Here is a 27,043-nt window from a genome sequence, read left to right on the forward strand (position 1 = left end):
TCTGATAAAAAAAATTTATTTTAATTTACAAAACCAATATCTTTAACTTTCTGGTAAGAACATTAAGTTGTAATCTAGAACAAATAGAAAGTACTTCAATACTTTAATATTGTTTTTGAAGTTTTAGACATTTGTCCCCTTATATTTTAAGTCCTTTGAGCAAGCTTTTAGCTGGTAGCTTTGTTACTTCTTCCTCTTAAGACAAAAGAGGGGATAAAAGCCAGTAACTATGCAAAAGGATTCAGGTAGAAGCAGACTACTGTCTATGGTATGCTTCCCCCTCCAGAAGAGGAGCAGAAAGTACCAGATGGAAGATACAGGTTGCCACAGAACATGCTTCTCAAATAGAAGCACCGAGCACTTCACTAAGCAGCAGAAGCAAAAGCTACAGCATTACTTCACAAGGCAGAAGCTCCAGGCAGGCTAGCAGCTAACAAGTCAACACTTGCACACCAAAGATACCAAGAGACAGAGATCCCATCGACCTACAGTTCCATCACCACTTCTCTGATCTATTTAGCAAATATAATTCATCCTGTATTTGTTAGAGCTCAGTGCTCAGATATGGAGCTGGAAAAGAACTAGACATAGGTGTTTTAAAAACAAATAAACAGAAAAAATAACCTTCAGTAGCACTGAGAAAAATAAGAAACCCACTCTAGAGTAACACACTTGTATTTGCTAGGTATTTATATCTAACATCTACGCTGTGAACTGTTTCGTACTGCACTTTCATATGTGCATTCGTTTAAAGTAACTGTTCTTCACACTGTAAAGAGATGAAAATATACTTTTAATAAGTTGGAGCAATTCCTAGTATCTTGTTTAACAGCAGCTGTGCAGTAAAGTCTTTATAACTGATACCTTTTTGGTAGCAAAAAAAAATAAAACCAATAAACCCTCATAAACAAAGTTGGTTGCTTATGTATATTAGCCACTCTGCACAACGTACGAATTTTGAAATTGTAAATACAAAATAAGTTACTATGCATCCTGAATTACTGTTTTCTTTGGAAAGAAACGACTTTCAGACAAGTCATAAGAAGATCCTTGTTTCAAATTAAAAACACTGTAAGTTAATGTTTTATGCTAAGATATTTCTCATTAATATGGTAATTTTAATATTAAAACAATAATGTTAAATATTAAATATAAATAGCATCATATCATGATATTAATAAATAAAACAAGCTATTTGAGATGTAAATAAATTAGCCTAAATAGTACTTGGCAACATAAACTTTCAGAAATGTGATTTGGAGAGGTATTTGCCTTAAACAACATGTACCTGAGCTTAGATTCATCTTCGCAAGGGCTGAGACATGTTAGGTCATTGCCTACCAACACCTGGAAATCTCACCCAGACCCTTCTCAACAGCTGCAATTTTCAATGCCACCACATGAGGGGAGGGAACAAGTCTACAATAATGTTCAACTTGTAAATGGGTCGGCTGACACACGCACAGCCCTAACTCAAGTGCTAGGGTTATACTCCAGGGTGGTGGAGAGGGGAGAAATACCAATCACACCCTTACACACGGTTCTGTTACATCAAGAGACAAATGTCACGGGCACCTATGCAGCAAGAGCCGAACGCCCACAGCAGCACCACAGAGATTAGTGCAGTATGTGCTGATGGAAGAGCCCAGCGGATCCGTGGGAAATGCACTTCCATTGACATTTCAAGCAGAACCAACTGGGTTGGAAAAGCTGAAGCTAGGATTTCAAATGTGAGGGCTGAAGCTGCAGTAATGCAGGGTAAACAGATCCCCAGTTTCAAAGCTGTGCGAGGCAAGAAGTCATTTGCTCTCCAATCTCTGCACGTAATCCGTACAGAGGCAGAATATTTGTGCTTCATTAGGGTCAAGTAAGCAGACTTCCTCACAGGAGACTTACTAAGCCTTTTTTGGAACACACTGCACAACTCCACTTAATTTTAGCATCCTGATGGAACTAGCTACTGCACTGAAAAGAGCGGATACTCTACTGAAATATTAATACATTTTGAAACTGAGATTTGAAAGGAAGAGATAAATCTTATGGCCTGCATTCGAAGCAAGTTACAATTTGGTGGGGATTATTTTTAAAAAAATATGAACATTTAGCCTCTTGTGTTTTCTGGATTATTTTTTTTTCATTTTAAAGCATAAACAGTAGTGTCAATGGGAACAGAATAACCAAAATTACAGAGAACAAGAAGTAGTTGAATTCCATCTCTTCACCAAGTAAAGGTTTTTTGCTGTACCAATCATTAAACATGTTAAGTATTCAAGTGAACCCTTAAGAATGTTTATGATAATGGCCTAAGAGAAAAGCAAGCATGTCCAGCGTACAACTTAAGTTTTTCCTCTCCTTGATGCTAACCTCATTCTAATAAGTTACAGATACACCTTCATCCAAAAGGACAGAAAAAATAATCTTTAAACTGGGCAGGCTACTTAAAAGAGCTAGTGCAAAGGACTGCAGTTAGAAGAGTTAGATAATAAAAGAAAAGAAACCTTAATTCTGAACACTTACTTTAGTTAATGCTTTAATACAGGCTTAATAATGTAACTATGGATGTTTACAAGTTACACATCTATTCCAAACAAGACAGAACAAATTACTCAATTATAAGTGTCAGACTCAAAATTCAATATACAAGAAGTATTTTCATCACAAATAAAGAAAACTTAGGCTGCTGAGTTATTCCTGAAAAAAGTCAAAGACAATTAAGTTTTAAGTTTTTATTTGATTATACTCATCTCTCCAGTCATGAGAGGAAAATTCTTGTTGACAGGTTACTTTTAGAGTCTTCCCACTCCAACACCTCCCCACCCCCAAGATAAGGATCCCTCACCTCTTTCAACTTGGAGAACCAAGGTAGTCTTTAGTAAATTCAGCTTTTCTTTTGTTGCACATTAGATTGCTTTGTTTTCTCCACAGCCCCCCTTCACCATGTTTTCAGTACTTCAAATCTATCATTTATGCTTCAGATCAACTAGAACTCATTTTTTCTAAAAACATGCCAAATTCAATAGGAATTGAATTGGAGGAAACTGCATAATTTTATTCACCCAACAGGCCAAACAGCATAGTATTGAAGTGTAACAGCTCATACAGAGAATAATTTTGCAGCCCTGACAGTATTCAGTGAGAATCTCCTCACATCCCCTAGTGTATTTCATGGAACATTTATTCTGTAGGATGCCTTCTACTCATTAATATATTTACCTTTTTCATTTCTTCAACATAGGCTATCATGGCTTCTTCTTTGGACATGTCTCCCAGAGCACTCCAAGCATCCCTAAGGAGCAAAGTCACACACATCTTCAGAATCTGCAAGGCCTGTGGGATTGTTTTCAGCCCAGCCCTAAGTAGGTCAGTTATATAATACGCAAAGTTTCTCTAATACAAATAAAATGCAACAACAATTTGCAACTTTTTTTGAAAGACCAGATATATAATTTGCTAGAATAATTAAACAGTGGGACATCAATAAAGAAGCAACGAAATGAACAGCCTGGGGACTACACAGTTCCTCACTGGTCAACTAGGATCTTGTACCCAGTAAGCTGTTTACAAGCCCAGACATTATGAAAGACACATATTCCCCTTCGGATTGACTTAAGGCCCTCTACTACAGAGTAAAGCAGGCCTAAATATTTAGTGCCAGCTGTTTGTAAAGTGCCAGCTAAGTTATAACAGGATACAAGAAAAATGTTTAGCAGCAGGGGAAAGATGCGCCTGTCTAATAGGCAAGTAGTTTGTTGCCCCCAGTTACCACCACTGCTACCCATGACCTAGAAAATACCCACCTCTCCGGTTCTGCAAGACAGAAAACTTCAATTGAAGGGTTTTTTTTTTTTTTTTGGTTGTTTTTTTTAGCATTGCAGAAAGAATCTGTCAAAATACAGGCTGGAATAAACTATTTCCTTACTCAGTCTTGCACTTGATTTGACAATACCCCTACCTCTTGCCAGACTATTTGTCCCACTTACAGCAAAACCCCAGCGCTGGTGGCTCACATTTGAACTACAAACAGCCAACCATATAGACAGCAGTAATACTCGCTCTACAGGACAAAATGATTATAAACGCTTAATATAAAAAGTCTTGATATGGGTTTTCAAACAGATCTCAGCAGTCTGGCAAATCAGAAGTCTTCCCAGCACAAGGGGAACACTGACAGTTGCAAGTTCTGCCACCAGGCAGACAAACCAGAAAGGCACAAACTAGATCTCTCTTCAAGAGCTTGAAGCGGTATTCATCATGTCTCTCAATGAGCACCTATTTACTTCTTGTGTTATCTTGTATGATGCGCGCATGAAGGAAGAATTCCAGACACTATTCCACATCACACACCCTGCAGAGCGCCTACAGTCTATGGCGTGGGATAAACACTGCACCTGAACTAGAAAGTTGGAACACAAGGAAGAAAGCGAATTGAAGCATCAAAGATTAAGAAAAAGAAAGAAGCTCACTAGTACCTTCCTCCAACAGCCACTCTTCTAAACATCTCCACTCAATGTATTCAAAAAAAACAAAAAAAAAAAACAAAACAAACAAACAAACAAAAAAAAAAAAAAAAACATGAAAAGTTACCATTTATATCTACCAATTGGATCCCAAAATCCAGGTCTTGGAATGTTACAGGGTCCTTGTGTTGCCTGCTTATAAAAGCTATAGAACTTCAGCATCATTTCATTTGTTGGCTGGAATGAACCTAGTGAAAGCATTTTAAAATACAATTAAGTTGTAGTCAAGATTATTAACAAGTATTTCACAAGATCAGTATTTCTGCCTGAAAACAGCCTGCAGTTTGTTACAGCCTGATTCAGAGCAGTACAGTTTGAGTCAAGGAAAAACATCTTCAGCTAGCTGCAGTCAGCCTCACTGACAATATTTACTTTACAGAGCACACGCTTCAGATCAAGTTGAAGGGACTCTAACCTTTACTACCGCTAACGTCAGACTCCACAATTAGCAAAAGAGTAATAAGTAACAAAGAGCAAGCCTCCTTTCACTTAGTTTAAAGGGACAGATTCAGCTTGCCTTCAGTAAACACAGTATGTCACGAGCCATTCTGGCGATACAAGCAGTAACTTACTGAAAGACTACAGAATTTAAAAAGGCTGTGGTTTATTTCTGTGGTTTATTTCTGTGGTTTATTTCGATATTTGACAGGTCTTTCAACAGCAGTTTCACTGTTCCTCCTGGTTTTGTTTTCTCTTCTTCCTCTGTGAAGTAAACACTTGTAGGCACAGGAAATGTAAACACAGAACTGCAATAATTGGCAGAGAATCACACCTGCTCCGCTGAGTTAATTATTTCAGGTTGGATTCCAGTCATTAGGGGATGTTTACAGTGACCTTTACCTTGGTACCCCAACAAACCCGGGCTTACTTATAACAGAAATAAGTAACGATGCAATTAGTGATTTTTTTAGGGTTATTAACGGAAGGATACGAGCTGGTTCCTCACTCTACCACTTCACTAACTCAGCAGAGGGAACTGGTAACAGCCCCAAAGCTGTCAAACCAACTTTAGGGTTTACGGAGGCAAAGGCCCCTCCCGCAGGACCCCTCCTTCAGGAGGAACTTTTGGGGCGAGCTGGGGAGCCCCAAACCCGCGTTCCTCCGTGCAGGGGGGGCTCGATAAGCGTAGGGCCACCTCCTGCTTGTCCCCACCGCCCCGTCCCGTCCCCTCGGTGTTACCAGCGAGGCCCCCGCCGCCCCCGGGCCGCTCTCACCGTTTTTGGGCAGGCTCTGGATCACCTTCACGGCCGCCTCGAACCTGGTGGCGTGCACCGAGCCGGTCTCCGCCATCTCCCCGTCCCGTCCCGTTCCCGACCGCCTGCCTCCTCCTCCTCCTTCTCCTCCTCGTCCTGCTGCTGCTGCTGCTGCTCAGCCTCCCTCGCCGGGCCGCCTGCAGCACCGGAGAGGGGCAGGGAGGCTCCGGGCCCTGCGCCGCCACCCCACCGCCCCCCGGCGGCAGCGGGACGGGGTGCCCGGCCCTGCCCTGCCCGGCCCCGCTCCCCTTGGTCGGGTCTGGCCGCAGCTCAGCCCGGCCCAGCCTGGCCCCTACCTCCCTGCCGGCCTCAGGCGCCCATGTTACGCCTTCCCCTCCCCTCGCACCGCCCCGAGGCCTCCAGGGGGCTCGCTGGGAAACGTAGTCCGCGGCCTCCCCGCTCCCCGCCCGGCCCTTTCCTTCCTCCTCACGCCGGGGCTGGCGGCCAGCAGCCGGGCGGCCTCGCGGCGCTGCCCCCGGGGGCTGAGGCGTTGGGCTCTAGCTGAAGGGCTGCTCCCCAGGAGACTGTTTTCTCCTTTATTTTTACCTCAAATGGTTTTATTTTTCACTCGTTTCTTTATCCCCTCTTCCTACGCCTTCGCTTCCCTGCTTGTTACTTTATACGAATATTTCAAAAGGTGCCATGCTCCTGTTGTACAGCACTGACCCACTGTCGTCCCCAGTTTTGTCCCCAGTATCGTCCCCAGTATCGTCCCCAGTACCTTCAGGAGATTCCTGAAGATAGGAATGCCAAACAGGACTCCCCACCGCCCTGGCACTCTGCCTTGCTGCCTCCCCCCTCTCCTCACAGCTGCCCTCACCCACACCTGCTCCCACATAACCCACCCAAATGTGAACTCACTCTAGCCACGTATTTACTATTATTTTATTTATTTATTTTTTTTTAATAGCAGCAATGACTCCTATTTACATTAAAATTTCAGGATTGTGATTTTTAAAACCTGGAACCCTGGAAATAACTATTGCCATGGCATTCGGAGATGGGGGTGAATGCCATTACAGCACAGCCAGCTAGCTCAGTAGCTAAATAAATGAATGGCCTCATTCAGAAGTGCTGTGCATCCAGCGCATGAAATCAGACAAAAGTATGCTAAAACTACTTTTGTAGCAAGTGGAATAATTTACCCAGTGAGTTTCAGGATGAATTAATAGCCCCTTTAGATAGAATTGAGTGCAAAGTCTTGGCATTCAAGTCAGTTCATTTATCTGGTACACAACATATATTTTAAATTCCTCTTAAGGCAGTTGTGTACTCACAGTATATGCCCTCTGGTGGGAAAGAAAAGCTCCACAGAGAGGGAATTAAAGCAGATCAGACTGTGCTCTGCTGAGCTAGTGCATTCCACAAGGTCAGCAGCCAGCTGGCCCAGGAGAGCTTTACTGGCGAGAAGCTTACGCTTCCAGAGGTGTTCAAATAGGATTCCCCACGCTGGGTAAATGACAAACCCATGTTAGGAACATCGCCGCGACACTCATATGAATGTTACAGATGAGTTTCTCTGAATTTTTCAAGTGCTAGATTTCTGAAGCTCTTGTGAGCTTTATACTAAGATCCATCGTCTTTCTATCCATGAAGGTAGGAATGACAGAAGCTCAGATCAAAGGGAAGTGTTTGTTTGAAGATAAATGGGTCTCTGTATAAATATGAATTTTTTGAAAATGCAAAGAGTTAATTGCAAAATAAATAAATAAATAAATAAAGGGCCTCTTGTGAGGCCAGCTGATGTATAAATTCTATTTACCTGAGAAAATCTATAATGACGTTTACCATTTAATTGTTTTAAGGGAGATGAAGTCTGCATTTTTATAATGAATGTTGCCACTCTTTCACTGGAAGAAAGCTTTGAAAGAGATGCAAATGACAGCCTATTTAATGGCTGTGTGAAAAAACAGAAGCTGCCATCTTTGCATTGAAGATGTGTGAGAGTGTGAGATCTGCAGATCTAGAATGAGGCACTTGAAAATGAAGTAACCCAAAATAATCAGTACCATCACACCCTGAGACAAGGATGAAATAGTAAATGAGAAACAAATTATAAGCACTGGTGAGCCTGTGAGAATATATCACAAATGACTAGTTAATTTAAATGCTCATATATAATACTAATCAGCATGCCATTAGCTGTCCTTATATATGCATATTGCATTCTCATTGTAGTGACTATCATGTAGGGTTAATACAGGTAATAAAGGAGACCCTCATCTGTTGCAGACAGCAAGGAACAAATCTGGAACTTTATCTCAGGCAAGGATCTAGACTCCATTATTGAGGGAACAGCATTATAAGATGTTTCTCTGTTGTCTGCTGGGTACCTATTGGGAATGACCACAAGTTTGTAGGGTACCTATTGGGAATGACCACAAGTTTGTAAGATCTACTTATAATCTATGTGTTGAAGTGGATTGTGTTTCTGTCACTCTGCAAAAGTGGCCTCCAAAGCAGTCATAAGCATGACCATCTTTTCTTATATATATATATTTATTTTTAATCTAGTATATGAGAATCTAAACATTGGGAACTGTGATAGAAAGACTGACCAGTGACGCCCATCTTAGGTCAGAGGTTGGACTTGATGGTCTTGAGGTCTCTTCCAACCTAGAAATTCTGTGATTCTGTGATTCTGTGATCATTTGAGGTGTGAGAGGAGAAACCACAGTACTCTGCTACCAGCGTGGTTTGGCAGTGAGTGTTATGTGTGACACTTGACATGTCTGTATACTTTCCTATCCTCACACTTCTCTTCAGCTGGTGTTTCACAGACTGCGCAAGGAGAGAATGTGAATTGCTAATACAAGGCATTTCTGGCAATGAAAATCTTACATAGAAACACACTGTTGTAGTCCCCAAAGGAGTGCGCTTGGAGGATGTCTGGAAAATGCAGACAAGTGTGATCCTGAGTATAACCTTGGACCTACTCTTCACAGATGGATTAGGGATGGTTATTGAGTCCAGTGATGTTCAGTGAGCACAGGACAGTCTACAAAGTCTGATCTGTTGAGCTCCTTTACAATCCTCATTCTGTGCCATGTGTAAGCTGGAACCGCCCCTCTGTGTTCTTCTCTTTTGTATCCCAGGTCTGATTTAATTTTCTGGCAGTTGCTTCCAGTGGTGAGCTACATCCCAGTCCAGCTTGAGGAGCACCTTCATTTTACTTGGGGGACAGAGGAGTCAGTATAATTATGCAAGTGAAAAGCAGCAACTGGAACCAATTATGCCTATTGCTCCCTCAAGGGTCTGAATCACGGCAGTGTATTTCACAGAAATATTTTTAAATGATTCTTAAGAAAGTAGACCGTAGTCTCATATTCATTAAAAGCAAGTTCTGTAAGCTACCAGATCCAAGAGCATGCAATTTTAGCAAAGATTACTTTCCAAGGTATGTAATCCAGCAGGGAGGGAGAATGAATTATTTAAAACCTAATAGTCATAATTATGAAGAACTAAATTAGCATTAAAATTTCTAAGTTAAATCTACATGCTTATGAAGAATGGAAAGATGTTATCTAAGACAGGCGTTTTCGTAAGGAGCATTTGACATTGTTCACTGTAGAAAGGCTAATGTATCAGTTGACATTTGCTGCAGGATTTCTTAATGAAATCATGAAGAATATTTGTGTCAAAATCAACAGCTCTGGAGAAAGGGAACTATTTGCAGACCGTGAATATGGCAAAACCAGCAGTTGAAGTTTGTCCAGCCATGTAGGCTAATTCCTGTTCTTCAGGAAAAGCCCCTTGGGAAAAAGGCTAGCTTGAAATGAGCAAGAATGCCTTTGGGGATGGAAGTTTTGTTGTGCCGCTCAGATACACCCATTAATAACTCAGCTAGAAATACCAATTCATTTCACAGTTGAGGATTAAATAATGGAATTATTTTTAACCATCAGGCTGCTTTGCCTAAGGATTAGGCTCCATGTTGTCAAAGGGGTTAAATGTAAAATATCCAATTTTAAATCCTTCTCAGGCTATTCAGTTCAGGTATCTCAGGTCTTTCAGCAACCAATATCGTGAGCTGTGTTTTTGTTTCCCCCCTGCCTCCCCTCATCTCATGTTTCAAAAAAGAGGATGCAGTAACAGAAGTATCAGCTCACATCTGTTTTCATAAAACGCCCTTTGGAGAACAAAATATAATCACACTTCCAAAGACATTTAGCAGCATTTGACTTTGTATTGAACTATATAGTCCTTACGAAGTCGAAACCTTTTACAGGTTTACATCATTGCAGGTCTGAAGTACAATGCGGTCTCATATCGTATCTTAAGCCCCTCTACTTTTTTCAAGCTTACTATTCATTTCTTTTATGAAATTTTTAATAAAGTTCAGTTTTCCTTATTGCCTCAAGGTATTATTCTTGTAAAACCAGCAGATTGTTATAACAGAATTGTTCAGGTTTCGCATATTCTAGAAGGAACATTTTTAAAATCCTGTTCCCTTTCCCAGCCATGAAATAAGCTTTAAAAAGTTTCATCTTGCGGCAATGACAAACTGCATCTTCTTATAAACAGCAGGACCAGACAGTTCATAACAAATATTTATTCCTTTCCCTTCAGTAAAAAATACTGTTACTGGAGTTTAAATTGTGCTGTCATTTACAGGGATGAAAATTTGGATTTAGTTGGTTGATTTGGGGATATTTATGGTTACACATTTTCATAATGCAAATGAGTAGAATTTGACTCTGAAAACCCAACTCTGTCTGGGGTATTATTTCTGTTTTGACATTTGTGCTTCTTATCTTTGCAACTAGTGCCGCTGAAGTTTTATAAGCCTATCCTTGTGTAATTTGCCTCTTGGGAACAGCAAACAAAATACTGTGACTGTATCATATTAATGTGCTTATGCAATGGCATATTTATAGCCAGACAGCTCTTGTGATATTTCTTTCAATATTTGGAAGGAAAAAAAAAATAACACCCCTAGTTTAGGCCTGTTCTTTTAAAATTCTAGCAAAAGAAGGTTATGATTCTTTCTAGCGAGTCTGAAAAATGACTTTGTGAAATGTTTTCAGACACATATTTACCAATTCACAAAACCTGGAATATAACTGGCACAGAGGGCTGAATTCAAGTGTTTTCTGACCTCTCTCTATCTTTTTGTATATTTATTCAGGCAGAAAATATACCCCTGTGGTTTTGGCCAATGGGTTTCGACCATCTAATCTAAGAGATTAGGGGTGATTTACTAGAGTAAGTCCTCCAACAAACAAGCTCGGCTGAAGGATTTAAAACTGAGTTTAATTGGGTGTCAATGGCCATAAGAGCCCAGCTCCATTGAGTCCTGGTAAAAAATCTGGCTTCCTCAGAACATGGTGCCAGCTAGCCGGGTTTGCACCACGGCTTTTTCACTCTCATCTTCAGGTTAGGTCTGGTACTGGACATTATCCAAGAAAGTTTGTCTGTGAAACCGTGTTGAGAAAGAAATCTGACATTCAAGAACTGTTTTGGTTTCTGCTGTTAAATCATTTCTTCTTGACTCAAACAGAAAATGTGAAGAACTGCTTCTTCAGATTTTTGGGCTGACAAGGCCCGCCTGCTTCTGTGAGGTGAGGGAGCTGGGACAGCTACAGCAACGTTCAGCATCTCAAGACCAGAACCTCCAAGTTTTTGCCATTTAAAATAATGAATTCACTCTTAAGCTGAAAATTATTGGATGGATGAATGAATGGGATGAATGAAAACTTAGGAAAACAAGTGTTTTTGCTGTTGTTTTTGTTTTTGTTTTTTAATTATTTCCCTTGTCACTGAAATGCTCTGGTTACTAATACGTATGTTTGGTATGAGGGGAAGCTTAGCATCACAGCTTCTGTAAGCGCCAGAAAGGTTAATGAGGAAAGACAGCTGTCAGTTCTTCTTCCCCCAAAAGTAGAAAAAAATAGATAAAAGAGCCCGCTGGATAGTTTTCAAAGTAAATTACTGTTGTCTTCTAAAATAATAATAAATAAATAAATAAATAAATAAATATAAGAAACAAAGACAACCAAGCAATACGTATTGAAAAATGATCATTGAATCCACAGAAGCCTTTGAATGCACCTAAACTGAGATATTTAAAGTCAAGTCAGCCTGCTGCAGATAGAGATACATGTGCAGCCCCAACTAAGTGGTGAGCTGGGCAGCTACATGCCTGTGATAACAACAAGTTATGTCAAAGTCTGTTTGTCACACTGAGTAATCTAACAGAGGGCAGAGGACAATTTCAGAAGCCATTATAAATCTTTAACCAAAGATATATCCATTAAAGAGCACTCACATCATCACTAAAGACCAAGTCTTAAGTGTCACATAGATCACTTAAAAACATAGTGAAATCGAATGTTAGTACTACAAATTTGCCATACAAAAGAACAATGAAAAGATATCCTATTTCTTCCATTTATTTGCCTAGTTCACTTTTTTTTTTTTTTTTTTAATTATCTCTTTATATCTTCGTATGCTGGCTTATAGAGCACACTATTATCTTCCTGAAAGGTTCTCCAACAATCCTTCTATGAATCCTTACAAATAGAAATTAAACAACCCCTTGATTCCTTTATTTAGAATTGAATTCACTGATGCTCATGCTCCAGTGAATTCATTCTTCTTACGTCCTTCCAATATTTCAACATCTTTCTTAAATCCCAGATACTACTACAACGCTGCGGTAATTGTTGTATCAATATCAAAGAGGCAGTAGAGGACTGAGATGCTGCCTTTTCCAGACTCAGTATTCTCATTCGTACATCCAGAACTCATTGACCCTTTCGAATGTATAGAGATGGACAAGAGCCTCAAGGCACAAGATGCTCATACTCTATTTGTAGCTGGGGACTCTAGTTAGAAGTACCTACTCCTGAAGCTTTTGTTCCAAGTGATGAAACTGTAAGTGGTCATTTTCAGTTACACTGTTTTTGCAACTCCCTTATCAGATTATTCTATCGTGACACTGTTCTTTTACTTATTCTTTTTACTCCCCTAATCACTGCAATCTCTGAAAGTTTTATCAGCAATGATTTTCTTGTTTTCTTGCTAGGTTAGTCAAAATAAGTTAAATAACACAGAGTCAAATTGTTACACTCATCTTTATGACCACATTTGAAGTCTGTCAGGATGTTCTTGATTTAATGCACACCATAATGATTTCTCAGTACCACGAATGTTTTTTAGTGTTATTGTAGTTTTCAATCAAAATGTCACGCAAAGTCACATATTTTACAGAAATATGAATGTATTTCTGTAACACAGTTTGTAGTAGGTAGGTAGGTGGACTGATTTATCTATTAAACTTGTATTTTCATAAAAAAGGTTATTGAGCTATCCTGAATATATGTATACTTCTCTAAACATTCCTATTCATTTGCATCATTAAGTTATCCTTCTTTAATTCTTTCTTAATGGAATCTCCTGTTCATCATTGTGTTGTATACCCGGGATCAATGCTAAGTTGATAGGACTACAATAGTTATTTATCTTTTTTCAATAGTGGCACAACCTTTGCTTTCTTTAAGTGCTCTGGAACTTCTCCAGTGCTTGAAAACTGACTGAGAATGAATATTAACAGTCTGTAATGCTCTTTCCTGGCTCTTTTAAAACTCTTGGATGTAACTAATCCGGACACACTGATTTAAGAATATCTAAATTTAGAAACTGCAGATAACTAGATCTCCCTTGTTATCCCTTTAATGTAAGCCAAAAATTGTGTTTTAAACGCTGTGATTAAAGATCTCTTTTTGTTAGTCTGTTCACTCTCCAGGTATTTTACTGTTTCACTGCCTGCTCGAAACCCTACAGATGGGAGATGCTATGGGAGTCTAATGATTTTTTATTATTTTTTTTTTTTGAAAAGGAAGCTACAAATTTCTCTGCAGTTTACCTTTGACTTTTATGAACTCTAGGGATAAATGTCTGCCAGCTGCCTCAGCAAACCACGCATTATAAGCAGCTCAATCCTGTTTATAACTTTTTGCAAGAGGGAGTTGCTGTTTTTTCACTTATTTCTCTAGACCATTTTTAAGAGTAACTTTCAGTATGTGTTCTCATTCCTGTGCATGGTAGTTCTTTTAGAGTTTTCATCTGGATTACCCATAAAAGTCTTTCCTGCTTTACTGCCTCTATGAAATGTCAGCTCAGGAATTTTTTACAGATCAAAAATTAAAACTAAGTCTTAGAATGTAAGTACTTAAATATGTATATGTATAAAAAAGTCTTAAAAAAAGAAAGCTTTTGATTAGTGGGATTGTCTATTTTGATGTCTACATTTCTATATCACAATAAAAGTACTGTTTACACTATGTACTGACATTCTTTTTCAAAAAAGGTTTAAAGATATTTAGTTCTTTGGACAAAATGCATAAATGTAGTTCTGTTTTATATTCGATGAAACAATGCAAAGACCAACTCTATACACATGTATTTGTACACCCGTAATATATAAAGCAGTTATGATACATATTAAGTCGATCAATGACATATTAGCTGTTGCTATAAGCAATGTATTAAATAGATCAAAGGTTGAAGAGCCTGTTCCTCCTCGGATTAGCTGGGTTCTGCTGTGGCTCACATGGCAGTGCTCTACTGGCTGCACAAGCCTGCCTACCCCACCCCACCACAGCTTCCCCGTTCTTCTCTATAAGAAAATCCAAAACTGCATGGGAGACAGATGAAGGAATGAGAGACATTCACAATACAAAGATTAAACCATTCCCAGCATGAAGCCTAAACCGCTGTAACCACAGCCCAAATACGAGTCTTTTGAAGACAAAATAGTTGTTGAGCTGACTAAGTCTGTGATCATACACATGTTGCAGCTCACCACCTGAGCATCCCACTGATGTTGCAATGATAAAATTAAGACCTGTGTAAGTTTACAAGGTAGAGCCCTTGGTTGTCAGGAATGCTGGCCTTGTGTTTTACTTCTGCCACCAGCCATTACCTTTATTTTGCTCAGGTTTACATCCACAGGAGGACTCACAGATAGATATTTTAAAAATCATTGTGAAAGAGTTTCATGTTTGCTGGATGCTGTCATATACATGACTAAAGAATCATTTCATTAAAGAATCTGTGGCATAACTGGAATAGAGAATTGATGAAAACAGAAAAAAATACACAGAAAAATGATAAAATGATGGCATTTTTTACCTCAGACATGAAGTTGTCTCACATGTCTTGGATTTGGGAATTCATGTGTAAAAAGAAGCAGAATCAAACCCCAAATAAATGGACTTGGATATTTTACATTATTGAAAAGGTGTATAGAAAAGTGGTGGGAATGACCTGAAGAATAAATAAGTAAATAATTTGAAATAGTTGTATTAAAAGTAAATGAAGGTTCATGCCTGCCCTAGAAAGGAGCCCTGTGGTGCACGTTCTTTCATTCCAAATGGACCATCCCAACTTCCTCCAGTCTTTGCTTCTGTCTCATGTGTCTCAAATTATTCACTTCCTCGTGGGGCCCACCATATTCAGAGTAGCACGTTAACACACTGAAGCTCTTTAAAATGCATACCATGTGTGCACAACATGTCTTCATTTATCAGATTAGCTCACAGATCAGAAGCCATTCAAAAGAGCAGAATGGCATTAAACCAAGGGTGTCAACTCACTTTGTCATGAAACTGAATTCCACTTCTAGTCAGAGGCTGGAAATTAAAAAGCAAAGTAGATACAAATGATTAATTTTCAAGTCTTACACCCTTTTAATTGTCAGAGTTAAATTACATTTTAATAGCGCAAATACACTTTTAAGCCTCTTTCCGTGAACGTAGGCTGTGTTCACACATCCCCTGCCAGTGGCTTCTGAGTTGGCTGCAGAAGTCACCATCCCCTGCACACCCACAGCCACCCGCTGCTGCCCCTCTCATCTGCCTCTGGAGCTGCTCTCAGAAATGCTCCTCTACCCCTTTCAGCCAGAATAAGCAGGTTTTGTTAAATAGTTGGCATGCCTTAGCAAATCCTCGCTACAGATTCATCGTGCTGGAGCTGTGTCAGGAGGGCAAAACCTTGGCCAGAAAAACATGCCAGCAGAAGCCTCTTGCATGGATCCAGCTGTTTTAGGAAACATCCATACTCACCTGGGGCAGTCGGTTGTCACTAGGTCTTGTTGCACCATCCCATAATGAAGAGCCAGGCTCCTGAAGCTGAGCTGAAGCACTTCAGTGATACGGTAACAGGTATTCCTGTCCTGCTGGAGCATGGTTATTGTTTTATTGCTCCTTTTGCACCTGTGAGGTAAATATGCTTATTCATCCACACCCACACACAAGTCAGGTGTGTCCTAAACATCTGGGCTGGGTAGGTAGATAGGATCAATTCTTTCATCCTGCTGTGGCTTCATTTCATTCATGTAATGTGGCCCTCCCTGAATAATAGACGAGGCAGTATATTTTACAGAAAACAAAGTCCTGTCCTTTCTACAGGTGTGCTGTTGAGAAACGGTTGAGCAAAACCAAACAATTTTAATTGGTAGCAGAAGATGTGCTAGATTATCCTGGACGAATTATGGACTAATACAATTAAATATCAAAACATATTTCTAAATGTCAGGAATATTGAGAAGGAAGAAACACCATTCAGACCAACCTTGCAGCTAGAAGCATATATTGCCTTTGTGTCCTGAATTTAGCTTTCAGATTATTGATTTATATCAAAATAAGCCTTTCTGTGACTAAATCTCTTCTTACCAACCAACAGAGGTTATGAAATATGAGTTATATAAAATACAATCAGCAATAAATAGTTGACAAGTCTTAACTTCCACCAGTTTTAGCCATCACTACATAAAAGAACTAGTGCATTGCTTAATGTATGTACATGCCAACTGCAGGTAAAACATGTTCTTTCATTAGCTTGAAGTTTTCCCACATAAATTCAGAATATAAATGATAAGAGAGGTCTGCTTTGTGGAGGGTAAACCAAACCAACCTACTGTCATGAGAGTTTTGACATACATTAAGGCCTGAATTTGAAATTGATATAATTGTTTCGGTATTACCCTGCACAGGGAAACCCTTACTTCATGACGAATAAGCCTTTTTTGCTTATTTTATCTGTTGTAGCTTGCGAACTACTTTGAAACAAAATGCCACCTTTTATTTGATTAAAAACTTTCACACCAGAATGGTTATACATTGGACGTGGTAATTAATACAATCTTTTTTTTGTGAATAAACCCCAGCGATGGATTAAACATGAATTGGTAGATTGTTGCTCTCATTATTCCTGGGCACTTATAAATAAATATATTATTATAAATAATATAAATTATAATAAATAAATATTATAAATAAATATATTCCCCTGTGGCTTCACTAAACCTTTGAACAGTACATTTGTATGCAAATCTGTGAAAAGTCGTACGGCAATGTCACCCTTAGTATTGCAAAAGTTGTGCAGTACCATAGTGGGCTGCAGAAATGTCTGACAGCTGACGTATTGGAAGCTCAAGGCTGTTTTCAGTAGGGACATTTAAAATTAGAAATATGAAAACCTGGACTACGAAGTACAGGAGTACAGGGGACACTTTTCCATATTTAAGAGAGGAAGCGGATGATTTATTTACTAGACCTTCATATTAACACGTTCTACTGATATGTACAATATTCTCAGTTATTTCCTAACTCTTACTAACACTGCATAAGAAGTAAAATAAGTGATATTCTGATTCAGAAAATACAAGTGCCAAGGCAGGAGTTAGAAGCTACCAGCCTAACAGCAGTTTGTCATGGCGGGTGGTGCCCACACTAGAAGGTAGCAGGGCTTGTGATGGACCCACTGCTACTTCAGCCAACATCAGCTGGCTTTCAGCTGAACTAAAGCTGTAGGCTGCTGATACAGGTTGGTGCAATTTATATCCATCACGGAACTGGAATGGAAAATCACCTTATAGCAATTTTATTGTTCTAATATATAGCATGAGGCTACTGTAAATAATACTAAAAGAGTTAACTGAAATGAAGCTTTTTCAGTTATGAAGAAATAATGTTTCTGAATGAGGTACCATATGTCAAGTTTGCTGCTCTCTTCCTAATGGAGATCAAGAAAGCATTTGAATACTGAATTCTTTTATATGAAATGGGATAAGGAACCTTTCAGGTCACACAATAAAACTAATCAAAAATTATGTATATTAGGCATTTAGGCAAAGGTATTCATCCCAATTCTTTTTGACAAAACATTTTTTTCTTTCTCTGGAAACCGAAAGAGCTTTCAAAAGAGTCTGTTTAAATAAATCTCTATGAGAAAAAAGACTCCCCTCCTTTATTGTATGTATGCATGTATGATACCCAGCCAAACATCAGCTTAGGAGGTTATGAAGTCTCATCAACAATGAGCCCATAAGATGATGGTCACACATAGGTTGTGTCTGCTAGATAATTAACTGGTCGATATGTTGTTTCAACCTGTTAAGAGTTCAGTGTGTGGTCAACATCAAGACCAAAATCAGGATTTGGTTCTTCAGATCTACAGTGAATTACCACTACATAGCAGGAATAACTGGTCATATATATAATATATATACGTGTGTATGAATATATAGTGTATTCTATTAATACTATATTAATTCTATATTAATATATAGTACAGTATATGTGTTCTCAGTGACAGGGGATATAATCCTTCTATACCATTTTCCTTTCACAGTGATACTGTGTGTTCAGCAAGAATAAAGACAGAGAAAATCCCTTGACCCTTGCAGTGCACAGTGAAATATCACCCAAGCACACAATTCCTCCTTAGATATATCCTAACTCTAAAAAACTCTACCGAGAGCATAGTGCTTTTAGAAACTTATGAATTAACCAAATGTCAGATTTTATCAGGAGGAGCAGGAAGCATGTCCCTGAAATTACCTTCTGCCAAATTTCAAAGTCCTCATTCAAAATCTAGAGCTGCTGGGGCTTTAACCTCTTGGCTGAAATATTTGTAATGGATTGAATAGAATTCGTTTCTCCTTGTTTCCTTCTTACAAATTCCCTGAAGAAAAAAAAAATTGTCTGAAATAGAAATTTGTGCTATTAGGGTTAAAGTACGACTGACAAAGGTAGAAGCAACTGAAAGAAAAGCATTACCAGGAGAAACTTAACAAATTTCACACACATTACAGTATGCTATATCTTCCATATAAAACAGCATCTTGATCTCTTTTGTGGTCAGAATAGTATTACATAAATCTAGCCATTTTTTTCCTTGTTTATGAACAAAGATACCTAGTTATCAGATGTTTTCCATCAATGTAAAAACCTGAACAGGCACCACCTTACACAACAAAGAACTTCTGAGAATCGCAAAAATGTCAGACAGGGAGTGAAGGGTCGTTGGCCAGTTCCATTATATAAAGAGATGAGATGGCAAGCATAATTAATCCACTCTGCATTCCAAAATATTTTAAATAATAATAGCATTTTTAATTCTGAATAAGTCCATATTTATTACATGACAGCGTTTAAAAGTCCCCAGCCCTTCATGAAGCACACTGTCCAGAAAAATACTGCGGGATTATTATAGTTATAATCAAATAAATGGAAACATTCACAGCTAATGTTGACATCAAATTGTTGAGCATTGCAGGAAGCTGCCACTGGAAATTTGCATATTCACTTCTAATTGTGCCTATGCATCATAAAGATAGCTCATATTTGCATTTGCTGCCCTCTGAACCACGTCATTTTCCAGTGGCGTATATTCGTTTCCACTGGAGGTAACTTTCATTAGTGGTAATTAAAGGACAATTTTTACTGCATTATGCTCCAGGAAACAATAAGAGGTTGCTGAGATTGATTAATATCCAAACTAAGTTTGAGTCATGTAATCAATCTCATAGGTACAAGAGATTGTTCCTGTTACAAAATGAAAAATAACAAGACAGAAAAAATAAAAATAATAATAAAAAAACCAACTATTTATTCTGAATAGCCAATGCTTAGCCTTTAAATTCTGTTGGATTGCACTAAATGGCCTGATTTATTTTTAAATGTTCCCAACAGAGAATAGCCTCGGTCTATGTGTAATGACTTTTTTACCCTCATTATCTGCACAGTCTGTGTTTGGACTCTGACTGGGACAATACCAAGGAGGATGTCAATGTTATCTTAGTGTGGAAATGATTTTCTGGTAGACAACTGCATCTGAGGGTTGCTCTGCATCCAATCCCATTACTTTTGGCTTCAATGCCTATTGAAGATAGTGCTCCTTTTCAAATGCCACTGAATGCTGGAGACTCAATATTGCTTCCAGTTGAAGCGTTACAGTTTCACTGGGAGCTGGAACAGACCCAATAACTCTAATGTGTTTTTACTTACTGAAAAAAAAAACCCTTATTATGCTGTGACTTATTTTGCCATCCTACTATTGTGTTGAAAAATACTATCACTGCAGAATTGCTGTCAAATGTTTATTTTTGTTGGGAAAATAGCACTCTTTCTGTAGTAGCATGATGTTATCATTTAATTATTTCTTCTTTTCTGCTTTATGATGGAAAGCTGCAATTCAATGAAGTATATATTTAAATGCAAAAGAGGCATACCAATTAATCAGTACAGAACATGAATGCTTTTAATCTCCATCAAAAAACTGTGGGCCTTAGAAAAACACCAATCTTTCAAATAGAAACTATATAAAAGCAATTCCTGTCCATGCTCACATTTCCTCAAATACAATGAAAAATTGCGATTGTGCAATTAAACTGTCTTTGCACTAATATATTCTTTTAAGGCTCTGCATTATGCTGAGAACCTTTTGAAGAGCCTCTGATTTCTTTTTGTTTAGCATGAAAATGGACATACATAAATATTTTAAATTGATTTAAAAAAAAATCAAAAATCCACAGAGAGAAATGAAATGTTAGCTGTGAGACACTGCGAACTGAAACATACCCGTTTACTGCTTTCTGGGTTTTACCCATTCAATTAACATACAGAAAATTAGGAATGAAGACGGAAAATAAATTAGGCTAGAGGTTGCAGTTAGGTGTACCCATAACAGTGAACTAATCAGCTTTGAGGTGCATATGAAAACCAGACGATGGTATTATGACAGTCAACTCTCCATTATCTAGGATCATGGGAGACTGGGAAATGATGACACTAGAAAACCCTGGGTGCCACAGGTATTAGGGATGCTCTGGGTAGAGCAAACAGAAACACTTCAGTTCTGTGTATAGCAAATATAGTCCAGAAGAGCTTATTAACTCTGTGTTCACCTGTAGCCAGAGGTCCCAAGACATGGTTAGCAGCGTTGCATGAATTTGCAAAGCCATCTTAGGCTCTGTGTCTCAAGGAAGCAGTTACACTCCTGATGACCCTGGAAATAATACCTGATCCAATAAGCCCCACTAAGCCTCGGGTGGCTCTACAGGTTTAGGCATTGCACCCTGGAATATTTTCATTTGTGTTAGCCTCATGGCTGTTATTAAGTGGTGCAAAACAGAACAGAAATCGTGCTAATGATGTTTTGAGACTTCAAAATGTTTCTCAAGACCTTGAGCTGTGTTTATTTTTTTTTTTACTTTTTTTTATTTTTTATTTTTTCCCTGCTAGGAATGCTTACTCCAAAGAGCCAAGTGAGTAAAGTGAGTAGGACATTGCTGACACAAGGCATCAACCTTCCAGTGCCTGCTTTCAAGTCAGGGACATGGCAGACTTGTCTCTGGATCTGCTACATTCCATTATATATCACTGCTAATTACCAGGATATTAATTTTTGGGGGCAAGGTATCTGTCTTTCTGGTTTCAGGAGCTCTGTGCATGGTGAGAAACCAGGGAAAGTTTTATTGGATATATACATATCAAAGAAAAGCTTCCATTTTAAAGCATTCATTGTCATCCTCCAACAGGTATTTCATTAGGAAATTCCAACCTGCTCACTAATGACGGAGCCAAACCTGCATGGGTCCACTCAGAAAGATGACTATCACTCAGAGCCTCTCTCTTCAATGGGGTTGATTCATTTCATATTGAGACTAACCACCCGCAAAGCCATTATATAAAAGAAGGGCAAAAAAATATATATTTGCTAGTAAAACGGATCACAGCCAGAAATCCACCTCCTACTTTATGTGGTTGCTCTACAAAATCATTATGGTTGGAAAAGGCCTCCAAGATCATCTGGTCCAACCACCTCCCTACTACCAATGTCAGCCACTAAGCCATGTCCCTAAGCACCACGTCCAACCTTTCCTTGAACACCCCTAGGGACAGTGACTCCTCCACCTCCCTGGGCAACCTGTCCCAATGCCTGGCTGCTCCTTCTGAGCAGAAATGTCTCCTCATTTCCAACCTGAACCTCCCCTGGTGCAACTTGAGGCCATTCCCTCTGGTCCTATCACTAGTTACCTGCGAGAAGAGGCCGACCCCCAGCTCCCCACACTTTCCTTTCAGGCAGTTGTAGAGATCAGCAAGGTCTCCCTTGAGCTTCCTCTTCTCCAGACACAACAACCCCAGTTCCCTCAGCCGCTCCTCGTAGGACTTGTGTTCCAGCCCTTCACCAGCCTTGTAGCCCTCCTCTGGAGATGCTTCTTGTAGTGAGGGGCCCAAAGCTGGACACCGCACTTAAGGTGCGGCCTCACCAGAGCAGAGCACAGGGGAACGATCACCTCCCTGGTCCTGCTGGCTGCACTATTCCTGATATAAGCCAGGATGTTTTTGGCCTTCTTGGCCGCCTGGGCACTGTCGGCTCATGTTCAGGCAAGCATTGACCAACACTCCCAGATCCCTTTCCTCTGCACAGCTTTCCAGCCATTCTTCCTCAGAAGTTTAGCCTTATTTGTTACTAGAGTAAGAAGCAGATCATCTTGTCATTTGTCACACAATACCTGTGTGACTTGGTTTTGGTCTGGGAAGGAAGAAATGAACTTTCTTGAGGTTCTGCATACCTATGACTGCATCACAACAGTCTGGATCATCCACTTTTCCTGTGCTCTCAGGGCAGTGGATGCCCTCCCCTCCATGGCATGCAGCATTTTGGGGGATTAAGAAGAAAAGCCTGCCTCGTGATGAACAGCTGGGAGGGACGGCAGAAGTGGGGGCTAAGATCAGGAGCTGGACACAAGGTATGGGAGGAATTCTTTGGTGCAGAGAAAATGGAAAGGCAGGTGCCTAGAGGCTGAGCTGGGAAAGATGAAAGAATGAAAACCAAAATGAAAGAGGCCAAAGGAACAGGGGATCCAGCAGAGCACAGGAGGGAAACAGCTGAGATGACAGATTGAGAAAAGGGTCGTGGGGGTGAGAGCAGAGGAAGGCCTGTTGCCATCAGAGCACTGCTGAGGAGCAATGATAAGCACACAGGAGGCATGAAGAGAAGAGAGCTTTATGAAAAACGAGGTTGAGACAGAAGGCGAAAGCCTGCAAGTGCAAATATACGATAGGTCGCGCCAAAATACAGCAGAACTATTTATTTTTGTGCCGCTCTTATCTTGCGTGTTCTGCAAGCAGCACTTGTGGATCTTATTATTTTTGTGCTCTCGGGCTGCCTAGCAATGCCTGGCTGCTGTGTGCTGCCTCTGCCTCGCACAGCTCGCCGGCTGCTTAGCAACTGGCAGGGGGGTGCCAGGGGGCCCTGGACCGGGATCGGGGACACAGCCCAACCCCAAACACCCCGCTGCCCTGGCCAGGTGGGAGGGAGCATTGCCGCTTGTTTCGGCTGTGACAAAAACCTTAGTAATATTAATTGAAGAAAAGCACATGTGGAGATGCTCGTGGGAGTGCAGAGAGCCTGATAAATTGTCTGAGAAGTGCTAACAGCCCCATTTGTCTCTAAAATAGTCAGACACCCCTTGATGATTACTGAAATATCAATATAGTTAATTATTCGGGTTCTTAAGGCTCTCTGGGCTAGATCCAAAGCACTGGAAAGCAAACTGACACAGCTACCTGCTTTCTTGTGTGGTTACTTCTAATTTGCTGTAGGAAATATAAAAAAGGCAACTTTTGGCCCCAGAAAGAAAAAATAATAAAAAAAAATATTACGTATTCACACAGGATTGTCCCAGTACAGCTACACTTGCATACCTGTATCACTGTAATCAACATTTTTTTTTTTCTTGCAGGAACATGAGGCTTGGCATTTGGCAGCAGAGCTGATGCGGCTGATCTGAATAGACCCTGTGGCCTCTGTGCTTCCAGCTGCCCCCTCAAATCCCTCATCTCCCTTTCCACTGCACTGTCAAAAGTGCTTGTGCAGCGAAACAGCTGAATCAGGAATTGATTCAGCCGAGAAACAGCCCAACAAGAAATAAATGGTTATTTTCCAATCAACACGACTGAAGGAAGTACGGCTTTCAAGGGAAAAACAAAGACACATGTCAATTTGTGCCCTAGAAAAGGGAATAGACAGCTACAGAGCTACACAAATTACAGTGCAGAAGTTGCTTTGATACTACTACTCTGATGCTATTCTAAATGGATGCATTTAGAAGTCACATTTTTTCTCTTCCAGTCAAAAATGGACTATGTCCCATAAGGACAGCAGTGCCCCTTGAGATCAGTCTGGCTCACTGAGGGGGAGCAAACCTCAGGCAAAGAGTTGAGAGGTATATAAGCTCATTTGACTTTGAATGGGATCTCATCTAGGTGGTCATTTGGGTGGAGCTTGAGGAGCATCATTACATTCTTTTCTCTCTCAGTCCACCCTCTCCAGCCAGGAAAAGTTTAGTTCCCAGCTCTCTTGCACACTTGCATGTAGCTTAAGTAACAATTTCTAGAGGACAATCCACTGAACATAGTTTAGACACACACTAGTGTCTTCAGACAAGGTCAGCTCAAGTCCAAGGGTTTATATTGGCATAGCTACTCAAATATCCCTATGCCTTTAGCTGCTTTGGAATCGCCTGGCGTATGCACCATGCATGCTAATGGAGACAGCTTGTCTCCAGGTCTATTGCATCTGAGTCAATAAACCCTCTGAGAACCTCAGACATGAAGAACTCATTGCAAAGACACTCAAGTGACCCTGCAGAGCCATTCTGAAACCAAGGAGGACTATCGCAGCGCAGCAAATAATAAAGTTGCTTTCTATCTAAACAGTTGAGCATGACTGTACCATGAATCTTAGTGTGTCTTGTATTGCCTGGCCCTTGCAGCACTGCTGCCGGGGTTGTATGGCACTAGGTTAAAAAGTCCTGCTAGAGATGACCCAGCTCAGCGTGGAGCCAGTTTGGGTGTATGCTCATCTACAACAGGTCGTACCTAGCTTTCACCATCGGGATACACCCCGGTTGTGCCAGGAAGGTTAATGTGCAGCCAGAGATGTCACAAGGTGGCGCTCTTTGATGGGGTCTTCAAAGGTCCTCTTGAGTTGCGAGCACATTTGGAGGCAGACCATGTACTTAGTTTTGTGCAAGGCCTTTTGGGTGGAGATCATTTGGAGGGCAAGGGGCTGTGAGCCCTCCTGGAGCCTCTCTTCTACTGCTTGAGGTGGGTGCATTGCCTGGGAGCCAGCACTGCCCTGCTCAGCTGCTGCTCTGCCATCTGCTTGTAGGACTTGGCTGCCTGCTGATGTGAGGTACGATGTATTTAACAAAGCACACACGACTGAATTTTCGCATACTGATAAAAGTTGATGTGCAAGGTCCCATGCATCTGCAGTCTCTCGGTAGAGGGGCAGCAATAACATTTTAAGAATAGCTGACAACAGTTGTGCTATGTTTGAGGATGCTAACAGCGTCAACGAAGTCAGTCTGTGATCTGTAGGCAATTACAGACTCATCCAAGCCACTGGGTGTTCAGCAATTTGCAGCCTGACTGAATAGAGAAATCAAATTTGTCTTTGTATTGTAATAGCTGAAAACAAGAAGTCAATGCCCAGGATGGTTTGTAATCACACTTGCCCTGGGACCTATTAAAGGCTTGTCTATATCTCAATGTTGATGCAGATCACATTTAATTATTTCACATTTAAAAGGCACTTGGAATCCAAAATAAAGTGTTTTATTGGAAATTACATGCTGTCCTAAAAAGAGTTATTTAAATCACTTTGGAAACAATTTTGCTAAGCTGCCAAATGAATTAGCCATCTGAAGATAGCAATATAGATACATCCCTGTCCCACAGCAAGCGCTGTGAAGGTACCAGCTCCTTCCTCTGCTGTCCCAGATGGCACTGATATACCCATCCCAGCATCTGTCTAGCTGTTGCCAGCCATGGGGAGCTGCAAAGACCTTCCTGGGCCCAGCAGTCCATTCCAGGCTCCCTCCCTTCATCCTCACTTCCATGGTTCAAGACTGAGATGCTGGACTTTGCTGTACTCACAGGGGGATGATCTATTTTTCCTCTCTCCACCTTGATGTAGAGACACCAGCAGGTACACCAAAAGGTCCAGACCAGAGCAGTTTTCAGGGCTGCAAACAGAAGATGGACTCTGGTGGGCAGTGGACATACAATACACCATACAATTAATTGTGTGGAGAGATGAGGCTGTCTGCTCTTACTATGGTGAGTCAGAGAGTACTTCTCCAAAATGTGTTGATATGTCACTGCCGAGGGTTTCTCTGGGACAACTAACACAATGCAAGGACTGATACCAGTTGCACTTGAAAGTGTGTAAAAAAGGCAGGAAAAGCCAAGGCATGAGTAACGGGCCTTGGAAACAGCTTCGTCTCAGACCGTTCCTCACTGGAAAGGCAGGCTTGGCCATCCCAGCATAGAAACCACCTGCTGTTATTGGCTTTTCTTCTGCTATGACCACAGAAACAGCATTTTACTTCCAAAAAAAAAAAAAAAATTGTCCCCCAAAATCACTAGCCTCTTATCTTCCACAGCCGATGAGTAATGATGAGTAATGGCTGAGGTAAGAGAGTGGCAGGAGAAATGTATTTACCTCAGACAAACACTTAAGTTCTTCTTCTGGTATTAATAAATAGACAAATGCGAATTGTCAATTATTACTTCTGGGCAGACGTTCGCAAAGCTCTACACAGCCCATTCAATTCCCCTCTCCCTCTGGACAGCCACATGGCCAGGGACTCCCCACTGGCCTGAACTCGGCTTAGCTGTGCTGCTCCTATTGTTTTAGCAATTTCCTGCCACCATTTGCTGTCATTTCCCAAATTTCTCCCCCTAGCCTGACAGGAGGCGGCGGCTCGCTGGATAACCGGGGCAGCGCTTCCCTTGACGAAGCCTTTTGCCTTCTCCTGAGGAGACCACGCTGCCTGAGGGCAACACGGCTGCGAGCGGGACTTTTATTTGGGGACTTTTTTTGGGGGACAAAGGGGAGAAACGAAGGATCCCTGTCGCCCTTGCCCGCTCGCCCCGCCGGCCACCACAGCGCTGGGCGGCGCCGCAGCGG

The 27,043-nt window shown here is 40.6% G+C and overlaps 1 protein-coding gene across 4 annotated transcripts in view; it reads right to left on the minus strand.

Annotated features, from left to right (window-relative positions):
• Positions 1 to 6,067, minus strand: part of ACBD5 (acyl-CoA binding domain containing 5) — a gene marked incomplete at its 3' end in the record, with an annotated part of 29,149 nt that extends 23,082 nt beyond the window's left edge. For 3 of the 4 annotated variants that reach the window (XM_084282640.1, XM_084282643.1, XM_084282641.1), the window contains exons 1-3: positions 5,732 to 6,067; positions 4,585 to 4,705; positions 3,214 to 3,286 (exon numbers count right to left, since the gene is read on the minus strand). In XM_084282640.1, coding sequence (XP_084138766.1) covers positions 3,214 to 3,286; positions 4,585 to 4,705; positions 5,732 to 5,807 — 270 coding nt within the window. In that variant the 5' untranslated portion in view covers positions 5,808 to 6,067. The remainder of the gene's footprint in view (positions 1 to 3,213; positions 3,287 to 4,584; positions 4,706 to 5,731) is intronic. The other variant, XM_084282642.1, reaches the window with a different exon arrangement.
• Positions 6,068 to 27,043: the final 20,976 nt, after the last annotated feature.

Source organism: Netta rufina, assembly GCF_964035555.1.
Source record: "Netta rufina genome assembly, chromosome: 2".
Lineage (NCBI taxonomy): Eukaryota > Metazoa > Chordata > Aves > Anseriformes > Anatidae > Netta > Netta rufina.